The sequence below is a fragment of the Hemitrygon akajei genome, chromosome 3 (genome assembly GCF_048418815.1).
Source record: "Hemitrygon akajei chromosome 3, sHemAka1.3, whole genome shotgun sequence".
NCBI classification, from domain to species: Eukaryota; Metazoa; Chordata; class Chondrichthyes; order Myliobatiformes; family Dasyatidae; genus Hemitrygon; species Hemitrygon akajei.
The window spans coordinates 156,917,963-156,934,868 of NC_133126.1; the positions used below are offsets into that span (position 1 = coordinate 156,917,963).

Sequence of the window (16,906 nt, forward strand, 5' to 3'; positions counted from 1 at the left end):
AAGTATCAGGGAAGTGAAGTGTGTGCAGTGAAAATTACAACTGAGAAGTGCTCAGGAAGCTTAATGGTCTGAGGATGGAAAAATCTCCTGGACCTGATGGAATGCACCCTCAGGTTCCGAAGGAAGTAGCTGGAGAGATTGCAGAGGCATTAATGATGACCTTTCTAGAATCAATAGATTCTGGCATTGTCCTGGATGACTGGAAAATTGCAAATGTTAATCTGCTATTAACAAGGGTGGGAGGCAGCAGAAAGGAAACTATAGACCTGTTAGCCTGACATCAGTGGTTGGGAAGTTGTAGGAATTGATTGTTAGGGATGAGATTACAGAGTACCTGGAGGCGCATGACAAGATAGGCCAAAGCCAGCATGGTTTCCTGAAAGGAAAATCCTGCCTGTAAAACCTACTGAAATTCTTTGAGGAAATTACAAGCGGGGTAGACAAAGGAGATGCAGTAGACATGGTGTAGTTGGATTTTCAGAAGGCCTTTGACAAGGTGCCGCACATAAGGCTGCATAGTAAGATAAGAGCCCATGGAAGTTACTAGCATGGATGGAGCATTGGCTGGTCAGCAGAAAACAGAGAGTGGGAATAAAGGGATCCTATTCTGGCTGGCTGCCGGTTACCAGTGGTATTCCACAGGGGTCCGTGTTGGGACCGCTGCTTTTTACATGTATATCAATGATTTGGACAATGGTATTAATGGATTTGCAGCTAAATTTGCTGATGATACAAAGATAGGTGGAGGAGCGGGTAGTGTTGAGGAAACAGGGATCCTGCAGAGAGACTTAGATAGTTTACGGGAATGGGCAAATAAGTGGCAAATGAAATACAATGTTGGAAAGTGTATGGTCATGCCTTTTGGTGGAAGAAATAAATGGGCAGTCTATTATTTAGATGGGGAGAGAATTCAAAATGCAGAGTTGCAAAGGGACTTGGGAGTCCTTGTGCAAGATACCCTAAAGGTTAACCTCCAGGTTGAGTCGGTGGTGAAGAAGGCGAATGCAATGTTGGCATTCATTTCTAGAGGTATAGCATATAAGAGCAGGAATGTGATTTTGAGGCTCTATAAGGCACTCATGAGACTACACTTGGAGTATTGTGTGCAGTTTTGGGCTCATTATTTTAGAAAGGATATACTGACATTGGAGAGGGTTCAGAGAAGATTCACAATAATGATTCCAGGAATGAAAGGCTACCGTATGAGGAATGTCTGGCAGCTCTTGAGCTATGTTCCCTGGAGTTCAGGAGAATGAGGGGGGATCTCATAGATTCATTCCGAATGTTAAAAGGCCTGAACAGATTAGATATGGCAAAGTTCTTTCCCATGGGAGAGGATTCCAGGACAAGAGGACATGACTTCAGGATTGAAGGACGTCCATTTAGAACAGAGATGTGGACAAATTACTTTAGTCAGAAAGTGGTAAATCTGTGGAATTTGTTGCCTCGAGCAACTGTGGAGACCAAGTCATTGGGTGTATTTAAGGCAGAGATAGGTAAGTTCTTGATTAACCAGGGCATCAAAGAATATGGGGTGAAGGCAGGGGAGTGGGGTTGACCGGAAGAATTGGATCAGCCCATTACTGAATGGTGGTGCAGACTCAATGGGCCGGATGGCCTACTTCTCTATAAAGTTACGCTAGGCTGTACAAAAGATGGCTGATGGAAAATAATAAAGTAGTGGTGGAGTTAGTTCGTGGAGGTGTTGATCAGTCTTACTCCTAGGGAAAGTAGCTGTTTTTGAGTCTGGTGATCTTGGCATATACAGTATGCTACATAAGCTCCTCACTCATGGGAGTGGGACATCAGTCCATGAGGAAAGTGGGTGTTATGCTTCATGATGGTACTGGCCCTTTTCTATATATATATATATATGTGTGTGTCTTTATTGGCAGGTAGAGTGGTGCCAGTGATGTATTGGGCAGTTTTGACTCTCCATCATGTAGCTGTCCTGTCCACTGCAGTGCAGTTTCTGTACCAAGCCACTCTGCAGCTAGTGCAGATGCTCTCTACTGTGTAGCTGTAGATTGACATGAACATAGAAGTGCAAAGTCCAGCTCTCTTCAGCCTCCTCACAAAGTAAAGGCGTTGATGATTTTTTTTTGACTGTGTAGGATGTGTTCTGGGACCACTAGAGGTTGTGTGTGGTGCACACTCCTGGGGTTTTGAAACTGCTGGCAGTCTCCATGGTGAGTAGTGGCAGGTCTCCTGAAGTCCATAACCATCTTTGTCTTTTGACACTGAGGAAATGGTAATTTGCCTGGCACCGGGCCTTGTGCTCTTCCACGTCCTCTCTGTAGGCTGTTGTTGGTGATGAGCCCCTGTCATGTCATCGGCGAAGTTGACAATGGGATCACGCGGGTGTCTAGCTGTGCTGTCACTTGTGAGCGGAGTGTACAACAATGGGTTCGGCACACGGCCTGGGGTGAGGAGCATTTGTGTATCCTGACTATCTGAAGTCTGTTGGTAGGAAGTCCAACACCCAGTTATATTTCGAGACCATTAAAATCACGTGCCTACAGCCCTAGATATAGGACGAACGATACACTTCCAGTCTATTTTACGGGAGTATTAAATACGAGTACAATTAAAGCATAATTATCACGGGATTTCAACAACTCGTGCAGCGTTTTGCTTTTAATTTCTTTAGGAACTCAAATAGTTTAAAAAGCCATTTTGTTAGGATGAAAGTCCGTTTCTCTTCACGGGGTTTGATCTTACAGAATAAAACTACTGTATTCACTTTAAAACTGCGCACATCAAGACAAGAATTGGAAGTACTCGATTATTTCTACCACGCATCGGGATCGCGGCAAAGTACAAGGTCATTATAACGGCGTAAGCGTCTCTCAATCTCTTCGAACTGTAAACCTGCCGCAGCAGCGATCACTCTCGACGCCTTGCAGTGGGAGGGAGTGCGGACAGTTGTTCAGTATAAGCAATGGTCGATTGCGTAAACCCACATCGAGCTGTCAAACTGCACATCAGCTCCTCGTGGCGTCAGTCACATAAACGCTGATCACGATCGAGCTTCCAGAGGAGAAACGCCGCTTCGGCTCAGTCCAGTGCGGTAAGTAGATACCCTTTATATCCAGGGGGAAATGTAGCATAATATTCCCATCTGCTCAGCCACATTTGTAAATTTACACATTCAAACTCCGAAATATTCAACCTGCGTAATTCTTTAGTTCTTTTTAAGAGCCAACTTTTACAGTGTCCTTTCTTCTTGAACAAATCGTATTTTCTGCCGGAAATTTTTAAGAAAGTTGTAAAAGATTTCTAAATTACCGTGGAATGTTGCAAAGTACGAAAAATGACAAACCTAGCAGTTTGAAATTGGGTAAATTTTGTTTTCATCCTCTTTACGTGCCCATTCCCATTATCTTTTAAAGACATGCAACTACCGCCAAGGGAAGAATTCATCCCAAACTGCACTGAGCTGTATTTCCCGGACAATCAAATGCATTTTCTTCAGACCGTCTTCCACTGCAACTCAACCTTACAAAAGCACAACTTCTCCCGGACCTCCACTAACGAACTGAACCGTGTTATGACGAGAGGAGAGTTCCTGCTGCAGAGTTTGGGTCCCAGGAGGTGGAACTTCTTCATACCGGCTTGTGTTACCTACCTCTGCATCTTTCTGGTGGGTTCCGTTGGAAATGCGTTAACGTGCTTCGTTATCGCCAAGCACAAGATTATGCGAACACCGACCAATTATTATTTATTCAGTTTGGCGATTTCGGATCTGCTGGTCCTAATCGTGGGCATGCCTTTGGAGGTTTATGAAATGTGGAGGAACTACCCGTTCCTCTTCGGTCAGGTGGGATGCTACTTTAAAACGTTCCTTTTCGAGACTGTTTGCTTTGCCTCTGTACTTAACGTCACAGCCCTCAGTGCCGAGAGGTATATTGCGGTGGTTCATCCCTTTAAAGCGAAATCCATTGTTACCAGAACTCATGTGAAACGAGTTATTATAGCGCTTTGGGTACTCTCGGTTTGTTTGGCCGTTCCCAACACTAGCTTGCACGGCATTCAGTATCTGAAGACACCGTCTGGCGAACTCATTGAGGAATCCGCTCTGTGCATGCTGCTAAAGCCCATTTGGGTGTATAATGTCATCATTCAGATCACCACCGTGCTCTTTTACTTCATCCCGATGATCACCCTGAGTGTACTGTACTTGCTAATCGGTCTGCAGCTAAAACGAGAGAGAGCATTCTCCGGGGTCAAGCCCTACTCAACAAATGGCAATAACCAGACCGGTCGGAACCGACAGGAGAAGGCGAAGAACCGTCAAATTACCAAAATGCTGTGTAAGTTCAAAATCTTGGCGCATCGTTCGATGAATGACTCGCTTAGTCAAATCCCAGTCCTCTATTCATAAAAGGCACTTTGAAGAACACAGTTCATTTCTTTGAACTGACATTTCAGTTTTAAAGGTGAATTGTGATGATAAATAGATGATCATGTTCTCATCTTAATGACTTAATAGAACGATTCAAAAGAACAAGATTGTGATGGGCTCTGCGATGCTAATTCAATGGAAACGAGATTCCCAAAGTTATTCCTGTCTTTAGCAATTTCGTTTTAATCCCAATGAAAATAAGGAAGTAAATGTACTTTGTGGTAAAGAGGACTGGTGTAAGATTAATGCGCAATAGTTACATTATGAGGTTATTTAAATCAAGTGCAATTATAACATTGAAAAAACTTTATAAAGTGAGGATATAAAGAGGAAATTAAATTGTTGGTTCACTTAAACTGTAACGTTCAGCTGTAAATTTTTAGCAAAGGTTATAGTTAAGATAATATGTCAACAGCATTTGTGTAGCTTGATGCTCAGTTGAAAATTCCATGTTGATGTGTGAGTTTTTTTAGCATCACAGTTTTTTGCAGATATGTATTTTGAGGTATAGACTGGATTGCATTTTTTAATGCTTGGAAAGCTGAGGGGGAGCGCCATGGAAATTGTACACTTTAGAAGGTCAGTTGATTATCTTCAAATTGCAGGCTGCAGGGCAACTCCAATTTGTGGATTTTGTTTTACTGTTGCTGTTGTGCAACTATAAGTGGACAAGAAACCTCACTTAATCAAGTAAATCCCTCAAAATTATGGCAATTCAGTGGCAGAACATCTGTAGGAGTTCAAAGTATGTCAGAGGGAAGTTTTGTATCAAATACTTGATGACATACTTGCAGATGCAATTATGATGTTGCAGATACAATAACAGCTTTTAAAAGCCATTTGAGCAAGTATGTCTTCCTGTACCAGAGACATTCATTACGTGGGAAGCCACTGAGAATCATAAGGCTCCACAATTGGAATGTGTAGAGCCAGAGTGCATAGAAAGGAAACAGCTCACACCACCCAAGCAATTTGCCCATGAGGTCCTTAAAGTACCCACCAATCAGTTACATAGTCTGTAGACCTCCACAGAGCTCTTCATCAGGTCCGACAGAACTGGAATGGAAGTAACTGCTTCTGTTTTATGAAGAAGAGAAGGGACCATTTGCTCCAGAGGAAAATAGATAGCACCTTCCTGTGATTGGGTTGAATAGCTTGTTTCTGTGCTTGGTAGCTAAATTTTCTCCAGATGTTCTGGTTTCCTCCCACATTCCAAAGACATGCAGGTTGGTAGGTTAATTGTCCGTTGTACATTTTGCCGTGATTATGCTGGGAACCTGTTGGGGGATTGCTGGGTGGCACAGCTCGAGGGGCTGGGAGGGTCTTTTTTGCACAGTATCTCAATAAATAAATAATTTTAAAAAACAAGTTTTGGATATAACCTTATACTTTGGGCAATGCTGTGCCCACCATACACACAATATCAAATGGATTTGGGTTATTACCCACTTAAGAATGAGTGGATAGGTTAATCAAGCTTATTTGCAGATGGAATACAGTATAGGGGAATATATGATAATGCATTTTGGTAAAAGGAACAATAGTGTGGATTATCATCAAAATGGGAAGAAGGTTCAAACATCAAAAGTGCAGAGGGACTTAGGAGTCCTCGTGCAAGACTGCCGAAGATTAATTTACAGGTTGAGTCTGTGGTAAAGAGGGCCAATGCAATGTTGGCATTTATTTCAAGGGGAAGAGAATATAAAAACAAGGAGGTAATGCTGAGGAGATAAGACACTAGTTAGGCCACACTTGGAGTAATGTCATCAGCTTTGGGCCCCATCTCTCAGCAAGAATGTGTTATCATTAAAGAGAGTCCAGGGGAGGTTCACGAGGATGATTCCGGGAATGAAGGGGTTAATATAGGAGTGTTTGGCAGCTTTGGGCCTTTACTCACTGCAATTTAGAAGAATGTGCAGAATGTTGAAAGAACTAGATAGGGTGGATGTGAAGAGGATGTTTCTTAAGGTGGGGGGGGGGGGTGGTATCCAGAACTAGAGGGTACAGCCTCATAATTGAACAGAGGTGAGGAGGATTTTTTTTGGTCAGAGAATACTAAATCTGTGGAATGCTCTGCCACAGACTGCGGTGGAGGCCAAGTCCATGCGTATATTTAAGGGAGAAGTTGATTTTTTCCTGATTGGTCAGGGCATCAAAGGATATGGCAAGAAGGCAGGTGTATGGGGTTGAGTGGGATCCAGGATCAGCCATGATGTAATAGTGCAGCAGACTCGATCGGCTGAATGGCTTAATTTTGCTCCTATGTCTTATGGTCTTATTTGCATCCTATGTTGTGAGTAGAATACATTACAGACTATATAACACCTTGATATAGTCTATATAACACCTGATACAGGCCTGCTTCTGCTGCAGAAGGTACTTACTCCATCATGAAATTTCTTGGCAATAGGTCCTTACAAACCATACTAGTGGCTGATTGCTACATTAAATGTGGAACTGCAATTGAGTATTTCCCTTTCAAGACATCTTAAAGAGTTTTACAGCTGATACGTTGATCTTGGGGTGTCATCTGTATTGTAAAGAAGGAAACACAGAAGCTAGCTTGTAGATGTGTAAGTTCTAACAAATAATAATGCAACAATGATTAGATGATCCACTCTTGTATTGTTTAACAACGGATAAATACTGGCCAGGATGGCAGGGATAATTCCCTGTTCCCTTTCAGTATTGTGACATGGGATCTGTTATCTCCACTGAGGCAGAAGATGCAGAAACAGTTTGGTAAATTTATTTGACTGGTAGCGTGCTTAATAGATCAAATTGGTTTATCATGCATGTGCTTTTGATGTGAGCCTTTGGTGTTGAGCTGTGCTAAATTTGAACTTGGTTGGAGATTTATTATTGACAGCTGGTGAAATGTATTAGCTTTAATCAGTCTTTAATTGCAATAATGTTCTCTGATGTTAGTGAGACAATATCTAATCTACTTCATCTGTTTAGTTCTGTTGTAGTTGGGTTCCACAATCTCACCTTTTTCCATTTCATTTGTGTAGTAGTGCAGTTATTGGTACTGAATCAAGTAGGTACAAATTAATGGAATTGATTGCTTCTGATAGTTTATACAAGGCCATCACTCCACTTGTGTCTCATTGCCAAGTTTCACCATTTACATTTGTTGAATGTTTTAATCCAGATTACTAGTTATCTCTAATTATCATTGCAGTCAGCTCTCCTTCTTGCATTTGAAGCCCTGGATGCTACTGGAGGTGCATTGGGTGAACCCATTGTTTCTTAGCTCACAATAACCAGATAGCCCAGGGTATTGCTTCCATTTGGATCTTAGTAAAGCAAGTTAATGTTCCAATTTCTGGTGCCTGCTTGCTAATGTTACAGTAGGCTAATATAACTTATTGCAAGATAGTTTGGTTCCTCCCTGTGGCTGTGTTTATTTTAGAATCTTATTTGTTGCTGACATCTTTTCAGAACAATTCCTGCTTTAGAATCTTGTGATCAATCAGTCTTGAAGATTCACTCCTTGATTAAGTCATTACTAATCTGCTCGCTTATTCTCTCTTAAAGATCTTTGAGAACTTCACAGACCATTAACCATTCTTTGATGGCTTCCTCCAAGTGTCTATTAAGGCTGTCCATTCTTCTATTCTGTGATTGTTGTTTTTATCCTCTGACTACCACAGTTTCTTAACTTGATTGATACTACATTTATCTGGCCAGTGTGCTGTGGGCACATTTTCTGTGGCAGTATCTTTGCAAATGGGGCAACTTACGTAGTTATCATCGTGATCCATCTAGCTTTCATATTTCATGTTTCATTAAATCAGATCTGTTGTTTCTAAATACAGTGGTTTCCTGTTAACAGGGCCATTAATTAACTGGGCACCTTTTTATTTGGGACAACTCTTAAAGAACAAAACCTAAATTGGGAAAATAGCTGGGGTTCCCTTTACATATTTGGGACAATATGCCACTTAATTGAGGCTGGACACTTGCTGAACTGTTTCTCACTAGTGTCAGTTACTAAACCATGCTTAGAGAGATTATTTTTTAAATAACATCAGTTGTGTGTGTTTGTGTTCAAAAAGCAGTGATTTTTGTTACTGATAGTTGGCGAGAAATAAGCAGTAATACAATTCAGAACTGTTTTGCTCACCGCAGATTCCAATATATAGGTTTGGTGATGTCAGAAACAGCCGGGAGTGAAACCAAAACAATTTCACTAAATTAAGAACTATAAAGAATTTGAAGGTATCAACAATCATTTTGAATGTTGCAATGAAAATGAACGTTTGAGGGATACAATCATCTAAAGCATTGTATGAAGACAGTCCATTATGTGTGCTGATTTTGTTCATTTAAGTCAATCAAAAAATACACAGTTTAATTCCTCCATCAATAACTATTGAGAATTAATACAGAGTTTTATAGTGCTGTAGAGGTATTGATAATATTCTAATTTGTTATGTATTTCATTTAAATACATAGTTTGTTACTCAGAGGCCATCCATATGTCAGGTCGACCATGGATAGCTGTCTACGTGATATGTAAGCCAGGGCAGTACGATGTGGAGAACAATCTATTCCTGTGCAGCAGGTTTCCCCTCTCCATGCAGCTGATGAATCCAAAGGAATGGCGGATACTGATACAGTTTGGCAGCAGTGGCATCGCAGAGTTGCCAGTCAGCGTTGAACACACCCTAGGACTGCCTTAGGGACTCCAGCTGTGGATTTCTCCTCAGAGCTTACTCCTGAATCCTTCCCGATGGGTGGGTATAACTGCAAGGCAGCGGAGGTTTGAGATCAGGGTTTTCTCTAACCTAGCTGAGCCACTAGCCATGGCTGATGATCCCTGTCTACCTGAAACAACTAGTTTTAAGGTGCCAGTGCCTGTCTTTGCCCCTTCTCCTGTCAGTAGCATTGGTTCTGCTGGGCTTAGTAGCTAAGCCGCATGTGAAGGCCAGGAGCTGGACTTGGTTGTCAGAGGCTATTTGAGATGCACGCCATTGGGAGCATTTAAGTGGGAGCTTATGGTCACTACCACCCCCCTCCCCACTGGCTATGATAACCTTAAAGAACCAGTTTGTCTTTTTTATATCTTTTAACTATAACAATGAAGTTTCAGCTATTGGGGCAGCTGTTTAATTGGGCCAAAATGTTCTGATCCCAGTGTGTCGCAATTAACCAGATGCCACCGTGTTATATATTGTGCCAAACAAGCACGTGGCAAGAAAGGAGATGAGCAGCTCAGCATTTTAGGTACATTCAAACCATTGTCTACATACAAAATTTAAATGACAAATGAAGTACAATTTGCAGCTATTTTGAAATTAGGCTCTGTATAAAATATTTGATGCATTTCAATAGGTTCTTCTGTTTTCAATTGTAATAGTAGCAATCATCAATACTTTAATACTGATACTGAAAAGTGATTGCAGAACTAGAAAACTGATCACGATTTCATATATTTTTATTCCTAGAAATCATTTCTTTAACTCCAGGGCTTTTATTGAACCCCACAATTGTGATCTTTGTTGTGACCCCAGACTTCATGGGAAATCTAATGAAAGTGTTTGCTCTACGGTGTATGGTATCAACACCTGCTTAATGCAGTTGTGTATAGCCACTGATTTTATTGTTACATCCTGCTGCAGCTACCATGGAACCAAAGGCCAAAGTGTATGGAGATGCAGTGATGTCTAATGTATCACGCTGTGCTGTACCAGAGGATAGTTACAGGAGACAGCACAATCCTCTGAAGTGTTTGCTAAAAAAAGCAACTGTCTTGCTGTGTGTAACTCCTCAGCAATCCTCTGGCCTATGCACTTTTGCTGGAACATGGAGCTGAACCCTTCAGCATCTACCCTGCCCCCTCCAGTCTTATCAATAAGATTATGGATGGTTTGTTTCTTGTTGCCAGCTCCCGCCGTAATTTCCCTGCTTATCCAAAATCCTCTGTCTCAGTTTAAAATTTCCCATCAACTCACTGGTCTCAATGGCTTTTATGAGGTGAGAGTTTGAGACTTTGCCACCCCTGGAGATTAACTTTCCAGCTTGCCTCTGAACGACTGAATTTCATTTTTATGGTTATGCTTGTCTGTTCTAGGTTTGGCTACTAGAGGTAATAATTTATTCCCAACTACTTATCCAATCATTTAATGATCTTCAGTGACTTTCTTTGCTTGAGACAATGGCCAATCTGTGTAAAGGTCCATAAATTAACTCTTTCAATTCCAGTAACATGCCTGGCAATGAGCTGGCTATCTGTTGAAGGGGAAGGATGCCGTGTAGTAATTACTTATGTTCACGACTGCGTATAACTAGAGCTCTGGAAAGCTGTAGCATAACCTCACCTCTTTATTTTCTGCTGAATGACAGGAGCAGGACTTGGTTGTCAGAGGCTATTTGAGATGCACGCCATTTGAGGCATTTACTAGGAAGTGGGAGCTTATCACCACTCCCTCCCCCTCATACCCACCTGCCCGGCTATGACAACCTTAACCAGTTTGTCCTTTTATATCTTTTAACTATAACTATGAATTTTCAGCTATTAGGCAGCTGCTTAATTGGGCCAAAATGTTCTGATCTCAGTGTGTCACAATTAACCAGATGCCACCGTGTTATACATTGTGCCAAACAAGCACGTGGCAAGAAAGGAGATGAGCAGCTCAGCATTTTAGGTACATTCAAACCATTGTCTACATACAAAATTTAAATGACAAATAAAGTACAATTTGCAGCTATTTGGAAATTAGACTGTATATAGAATATTTAATGCTTTTCAATGGGCTCTCCTGTTATTATTGTCATGGTGGCAGTCATCAATACTTTAATACTGTTGCTGAAAAGGGACTGCAGAACTAGAAAACTGATCACTTTTATTTTTATATTCTTCTCTCTAAGCTTCTTACAGTGACAACTCTGTTTGTTCCTGCTACCAGAAATTTTCTTTCCTCTCTGCCTGAAGGAAGAGTGAATTTGCTACATCAGTTCCAATGGGAAAGGGAAAAAAATTGATTCATGAGATGGTAAACATTTAAGCCATCTGACTAGCTAATAATCACTATAACTGATTCATGGAATTGTCTCCTAAAGGTTTTTTTTCTGGCATTTAAATGGAATCTAGAGGGTATCCCTTTAAATCATGCTGAATGAGGTTCAATTCTCCAGTCTGTGATTCGTTCTGTGTCAGCTGATTAAGTCAGAAGTAATGGCAGTACTCACTGATGTGAAATTTGCTCAACGTTTTTGCTCAATGTTGACTACCAGTCCTTCCATTATATCTATGATTAAATTTTCCTGCTCCACTTGCTCTTGAATTGACAACATTCACCAAAGGGAGATTTTAATCCTGTGATTGTTGGTTCAGGCAGAAAGATGTTGAGAAAAAGATCAATCCCCATGATAAACTTTGATGTTGAAGTGGCTAGGAACAATTATCAGGTGTAATTCTGCCATTCCTGGTAGTCTTGAGCTTTCAGTTCCATGAATGTGTCCATTACTGATAGGGTTGCATAACCTAATAAGTTTTGTTGAACTTTCCTTGTGGTTTATAGTCTTTTTATATATAAACTTTTCATTTAAAAATAGGTCTTTTACATATGTAATTTTTTATACTACTGATTATATTTTGTTCTTTGCAGTTGTTCTGGTAATTGTGTTTGGAATCTGCTGGGCGCTGTTTCACACAGATCGATTAATGTGGATTCAGATTGCGTACAAGAATGGACAAATGCTCATATTGTATCAGATTGTACACATTATCTCTGGAGTGTTTTTCTATTTTAGCTCTGCTGTCAATCCAATCCTCTACAACCTCATGTCTACCAGATTCAGAGAGATGTTTAAAGAAGTGATATGCAAGCGGAAATCCCAAAGTTACAAACCCACACAGTATTCAACAAGTGTGACCAGGATGACATCCCATAGCACAGTATTGGAGTCCAGTTCCTGCAATGGAATCCCATTGTCTGAAATTGAAAACTGAGTCATCTAATGAATGCAGAACTGCAGATAAAGGTTAAACTTCAGTATTTCCATTTGTAGCTTCTCAAAGATGTTCTTGTATGTTGTGTGGGAATAAAATTAATTTGCATAGTGTACAGTGATAATGTCATATTTGCCGTTAATTTGTATTTCTAAGTTTTCTCTCCTTAGACCTCTCTTCTACCAAATGGTCTTCTCTCTTTAACTGGAAAGAATTTAAATGTATATTTAGCTTTTATTCAAATCTGCAGATCTTGTGGTAAGATGTTGTTCAAGTCTTTGGCAACTTCCTGGCTCACTGTTCCTTAGGACTGGTAATTTTGGGACCAAGAACATTACAGACAGGATAAGGATGCCTGAATTTAGTCTTGTTGCCTTGTCATTTCCTCAGTGTTGTAGAGCCTTGAATATTCCAGATTATTGCTGCTATTGCTTTTCTAGCGAATCGTGACGCTATTGCAGCTTGAGGTGTCGAAGTTCAGAGTTCATTTCTGGCATCCTCTGCACAGAGTTTGTACGTAATTCCAGTGAAATGCGTGGGTTTCCTCCAGCTGCTCCGGTTTCCTCCCATAGTTCAAAGACGTACCAGTTAGTAGGTTAATTGATCATTGTAAATTGTCCCGTGATTGTTGTTGTTGTTCCTTTCCATTCCTTGTGACACATCGGGTGGCAACCTGCCATCTCTTTAACATTTCTGTCTGTTTTTTTTAATGAGGCCAAGTTGCTAGCTCGATGCTCAACCCAGCACGGATTGAAAAAGTGCAAAGAGCTCACCAGAATCAAACCCAGGACCATTCGCCTCAAAGTCTGGTGTGAATGCCACTGCACCTCCAGCTGACTTGTCCCATGATTAGGCTACTGTTAAATCATGGGTTGCTTGAAGGGCTGAAAAGGGGTAATCCATGCTGAATCTTTAAATGAATAAAAATAATAATAAAATAAATTATTCTTCTGCCCATGAGTAATAGAATTGCTCTCATTTTGATTACAATAAACTTTCTTGGAGGCATGAAGCAGAAATGCCCAAGGTATGACAAGTTCAAAGGGGTGAAATTTAAATAGATTCTGGGGTACTTGGTCCAATAAATGAGAACTTCAAAGAGCATTTCATCAATACTACCCAGTAGCACTGCACATTATTTTCAAATTTCCTCATTGAATAGCATAAGAGTCTAAAAGAATTTATTGTACATTTACCGGACCTGAACATCGCTGCCAAGGTTAGTTACCCCTAAATGCTGTTGAGAAATTACTGGTGAGATGTCTGTTTCAATTACAAAACTAATCAATTTCATGAGAGAGAACTCATTTCAGAGGCACCCTTGTGTCTACAGTGCTAATAAGATATCCTACACAAGCTGAACTGAAGGTGTCTTAGATCTAATAGCTTGAGCTATACACTTTCTGAATGCTTTGGGATAGGAAATTACTTAACTGAAGCACTTGTACTGACCTGCTGTATTGTAGATGTAGGGAGCGAAGACACCCACAACAAAACAATTGATTTGAAGGCTTTTCCTCTAAAGAGAGGAAGAGTGAAACATATTGCTAAACTGCAATTCATTTTCGAGGCATTCTAGTGCCTGCTCTACTGAAATGCTATTTCAGTGATCACACAGACTGATCTGAAGTTATATATTAACAAAGATGTCATTTAGAACTCCTGACTCCAACAATAGGACCTGGGCAATTTACCGAGAATGAGAGTCACAACAGAAATGTTCCCTTAAGACTGAGAATGTGAAGTAATAAATCTCAGCTGTAATAAAAACCAGTTTTTTATTATAATTATAATTGTTGTAATTATATTAAGAAAGGTGATAAAACAAAAACAAGGAAGAATGATGAGAGGATTAAAAACAAAAGTAAACTAAACTTGAAAATATTGATTTGTGATTGTGTATAGTGATGGACAATAGTGCATTGACTTCAACAGAAATAAAATTGAAAAATCTATTAAATTTGATTTTGCACTGTCTCATTTTACTTAAGAGTGTTCATGTGAAAATGGTGCTAGTGCTGACATGTGGTTAGTTTCTCTGTAGCTGAGATCAGCCAGCACCTTTATGTTTCACACTGATTTTAACATAAAAATCTGCTTACTCTTCAATGCATGGTTCATTTATCAGATATTGTAGTAATTGCAAAAGTTTACTGATTCGGTAGTTTTCAGTAAAATTATGTTCAAATCTGCCTGCAACAGTAAAGTTTTCGCTTACCCCCAGAACTTCTGTATAACAAATGATGATTTGTGTCTGTATTTACTTTAGTTACATTTGTATGATTGGACTTATCTAAGATGATTTAATTGATTATTGATGTTGTGATTGAACCTACTAAAAATTGCTTAATTTGTTAGTGCTGACTTTTGTACATTTTGTTTACCTTTAGTTATAAGCAGGCTGATTACACAGGCAAAAAAATTGACTTGCTTAATATGGTTTATGAGACCATTCTGAAAATCCATTTTCAACATTACCAAAATAAATTGTCCCTAATATTTTGGTAACTTTAAGTTGTTATGACCCCAGCCCCCTCCTTTGTGAGAATCGCAAGAGCCCTAGTGAAGGGGCGGTCAATGACCCAAGAGAAGAGAGAGATACGTGCGGTGTCCCTCGTTTCACGGCGAGGCAAAAGCTGGCGACTGTGGTCATTGTCTCGTGGAGACACCTTTGTGAATTGGGAACTGTACTACGTGTATACCCTCAGGGCAACGTGGATGGAGAGACGGAGAGAGATTGCATCATCCCAACCTGATTGACATCTGAGACCCCGTGAGTTCAGATAAAAGAGGGGTTGTAAAGACGGCCCCCCAGACGCACCAGAAGACATGCTAGAAATCCTGTGACAGCGTTTAATAGCGACAGCCGGTGGTGGGGTTCGTGTGCGTCTTTTCCTTGCCTGGGATCGGCGACCTCACCACGGAAGAACAGCTTAGCTACAGGAGAGGCCACAAGTGAGCGTCCATTCCCCAACGAGACTCTGACGGATCGAACTCATAAAGGTTGGAAAAACCCGCTGGGTAACTTTTCCATTCAATCTCTATCTCTCTCTCTCTAACAAAAGTGCACCACTGCGACACCACAAAAGACGGCAGCTGGTGGAACTGCAGTGACCGCAAGAGACTTTTAGATATACAGCGGACAATATATACATTACCCCTAGACAACGATAGAGCCTATTTCTTATTGATTATTACTATACCTGCGCTTTAGATTGAGTATTGACGACGTATGTTATCTGAATGTTCGTATTAACCTTACTTTTGTGCCCCTTTATAAAATAAAACGTTTAAAAATGGTACCATCAGACTTCAGCGGACCTCTCTATCTTTGCTGGTAAGTGATCCAGTTACGGGATACGTAACAAAGTAAACTGAACATTGCTTAATATTATCACAACTTGAGTTTTTCTTGAACAGTGTTACACAATTAGCATTGCTCATGGCTGGTACATAAAAGTTTTAAGTGGAGAATACAGTGAGGAACAAAAGAGAATGTGAAACAATCAAAGAAGCAAATCAACATCGAACAACTCATTTTGGAAGGAATTCTCCTCATACTGAGAAGTAAGGTAAATTTTTAAACATTTTCTAGAGATCCCATGGAAACATCTGCTGGTACACAACATATTTCTCTTATTTTTCACTTTGATATAAAAATTGTGCTGAAAATAATTGTTCTATCATGAGTAGAAAAGAAAATGACTTGCCTTCTGTATTGCTCTGAGTATTTTGTAGTCAATGAATATCACACACAAAATGCCGGAGGAACCCAGCAAATTAGACTATATCTATGGAGGGAATAAACAGTTGATGTTTCAGGCTGATCCCCTTCATCAGGACTGGAAAGGAATGGGGCAGAAGGCAGAATAAGTAAATGGGGGGGGAGGGGAAGGAGTGCATGTTGGCAGGTGATAGGTAAGGTGTATCCTACCTATTTAGGCAGCTTTTGGGAAGTGAATGATGAAGACAACGAATGGGACAAAGGTTGCAGATGAAGCTTCTCCTTCCTTTGTGTTAATTGAAGGGGCAGGACCAATCACCCTGATCCTTGCTCCAGCTGACACACTGCTAGCAGGGTTTTTATTTGAAATCAAATTTATTTTGCCATTACAGGTGAGAGGTCAGCTATATTATTGCCAAATTTTTCCATTGAGAATGGTTCCTTTATGAATTCCAGCTCTAGTGTGGGGTCACCTGCATGGATTGGCGGTTCCTATATAACTCCTGAAATTACGCTTACCTGGGCTGCAAATTTAAGATCTGTGCCATATCTCCACTCAAAACTCTTTGATTACATATATAGTGTAAAACGCTGCCCTGTGACCCAGCAAGGAACTGTACTGGTGTTTTGAGAAGCACCCTTTTAGCCTGTGTACTCAGATAATTGGTATGGAATTGTTAGCTATCTCTGAATATCCTTGCTAAGACAGTGAAGGGCCACATTTCTTAAGCTACTGCAGTCCGCGTGCTGAATCTGTTCCTATCCTGCCCTTCTATCATAGAGTTCTGTGATCTAGACCCAGCAATAATAGATGACC

At 40.5% G+C, this 16,906-nt stretch overlaps 1 protein-coding gene across 1 annotated transcript; it reads left to right on the forward strand.

The window, feature by feature from the left end:
• Positions 1 to 2,923: 2,923 nt before the first annotated feature.
• Positions 2,924 to 15,568, forward strand: nmur1a (neuromedin U receptor 1a). The gene is made up of 3 exons (XM_073041145.1): positions 2,924 to 3,070; positions 3,393 to 4,313; positions 12,022 to 15,568. The coding sequence occupies exons 2-3, from the start codon at positions 3,395 to 3,397 to the stop codon at positions 12,363 to 12,365; spliced, it is 1,263 nt and encodes a 420-aa protein (XP_072897246.1). The 5' UTR covers positions 2,924 to 3,070; positions 3,393 to 3,394; the 3' UTR covers positions 12,366 to 15,568.
• The last annotated feature ends 1,338 nt before the right edge of the window (positions 15,569 to 16,906 follow it).

What these genes read in the sequence shown, in the direction of transcription:
- nmur1a (XM_073041145.1), top strand. Translation starts at nt 3,395, where the DNA reads ATGCAACTACCGCCAAGGGAAGAATTCATCCCAAACTGCACTGAGCTG. An exon ending in TCAAATTACCAAAATGCTGT is followed by an intron (nt 4,314 to 12,021) that starts GTAAGTTCAAAA and finishes TGTTCTTTGCAG; the next exon opens with TTGTTCTGGTAATTGTGTTT.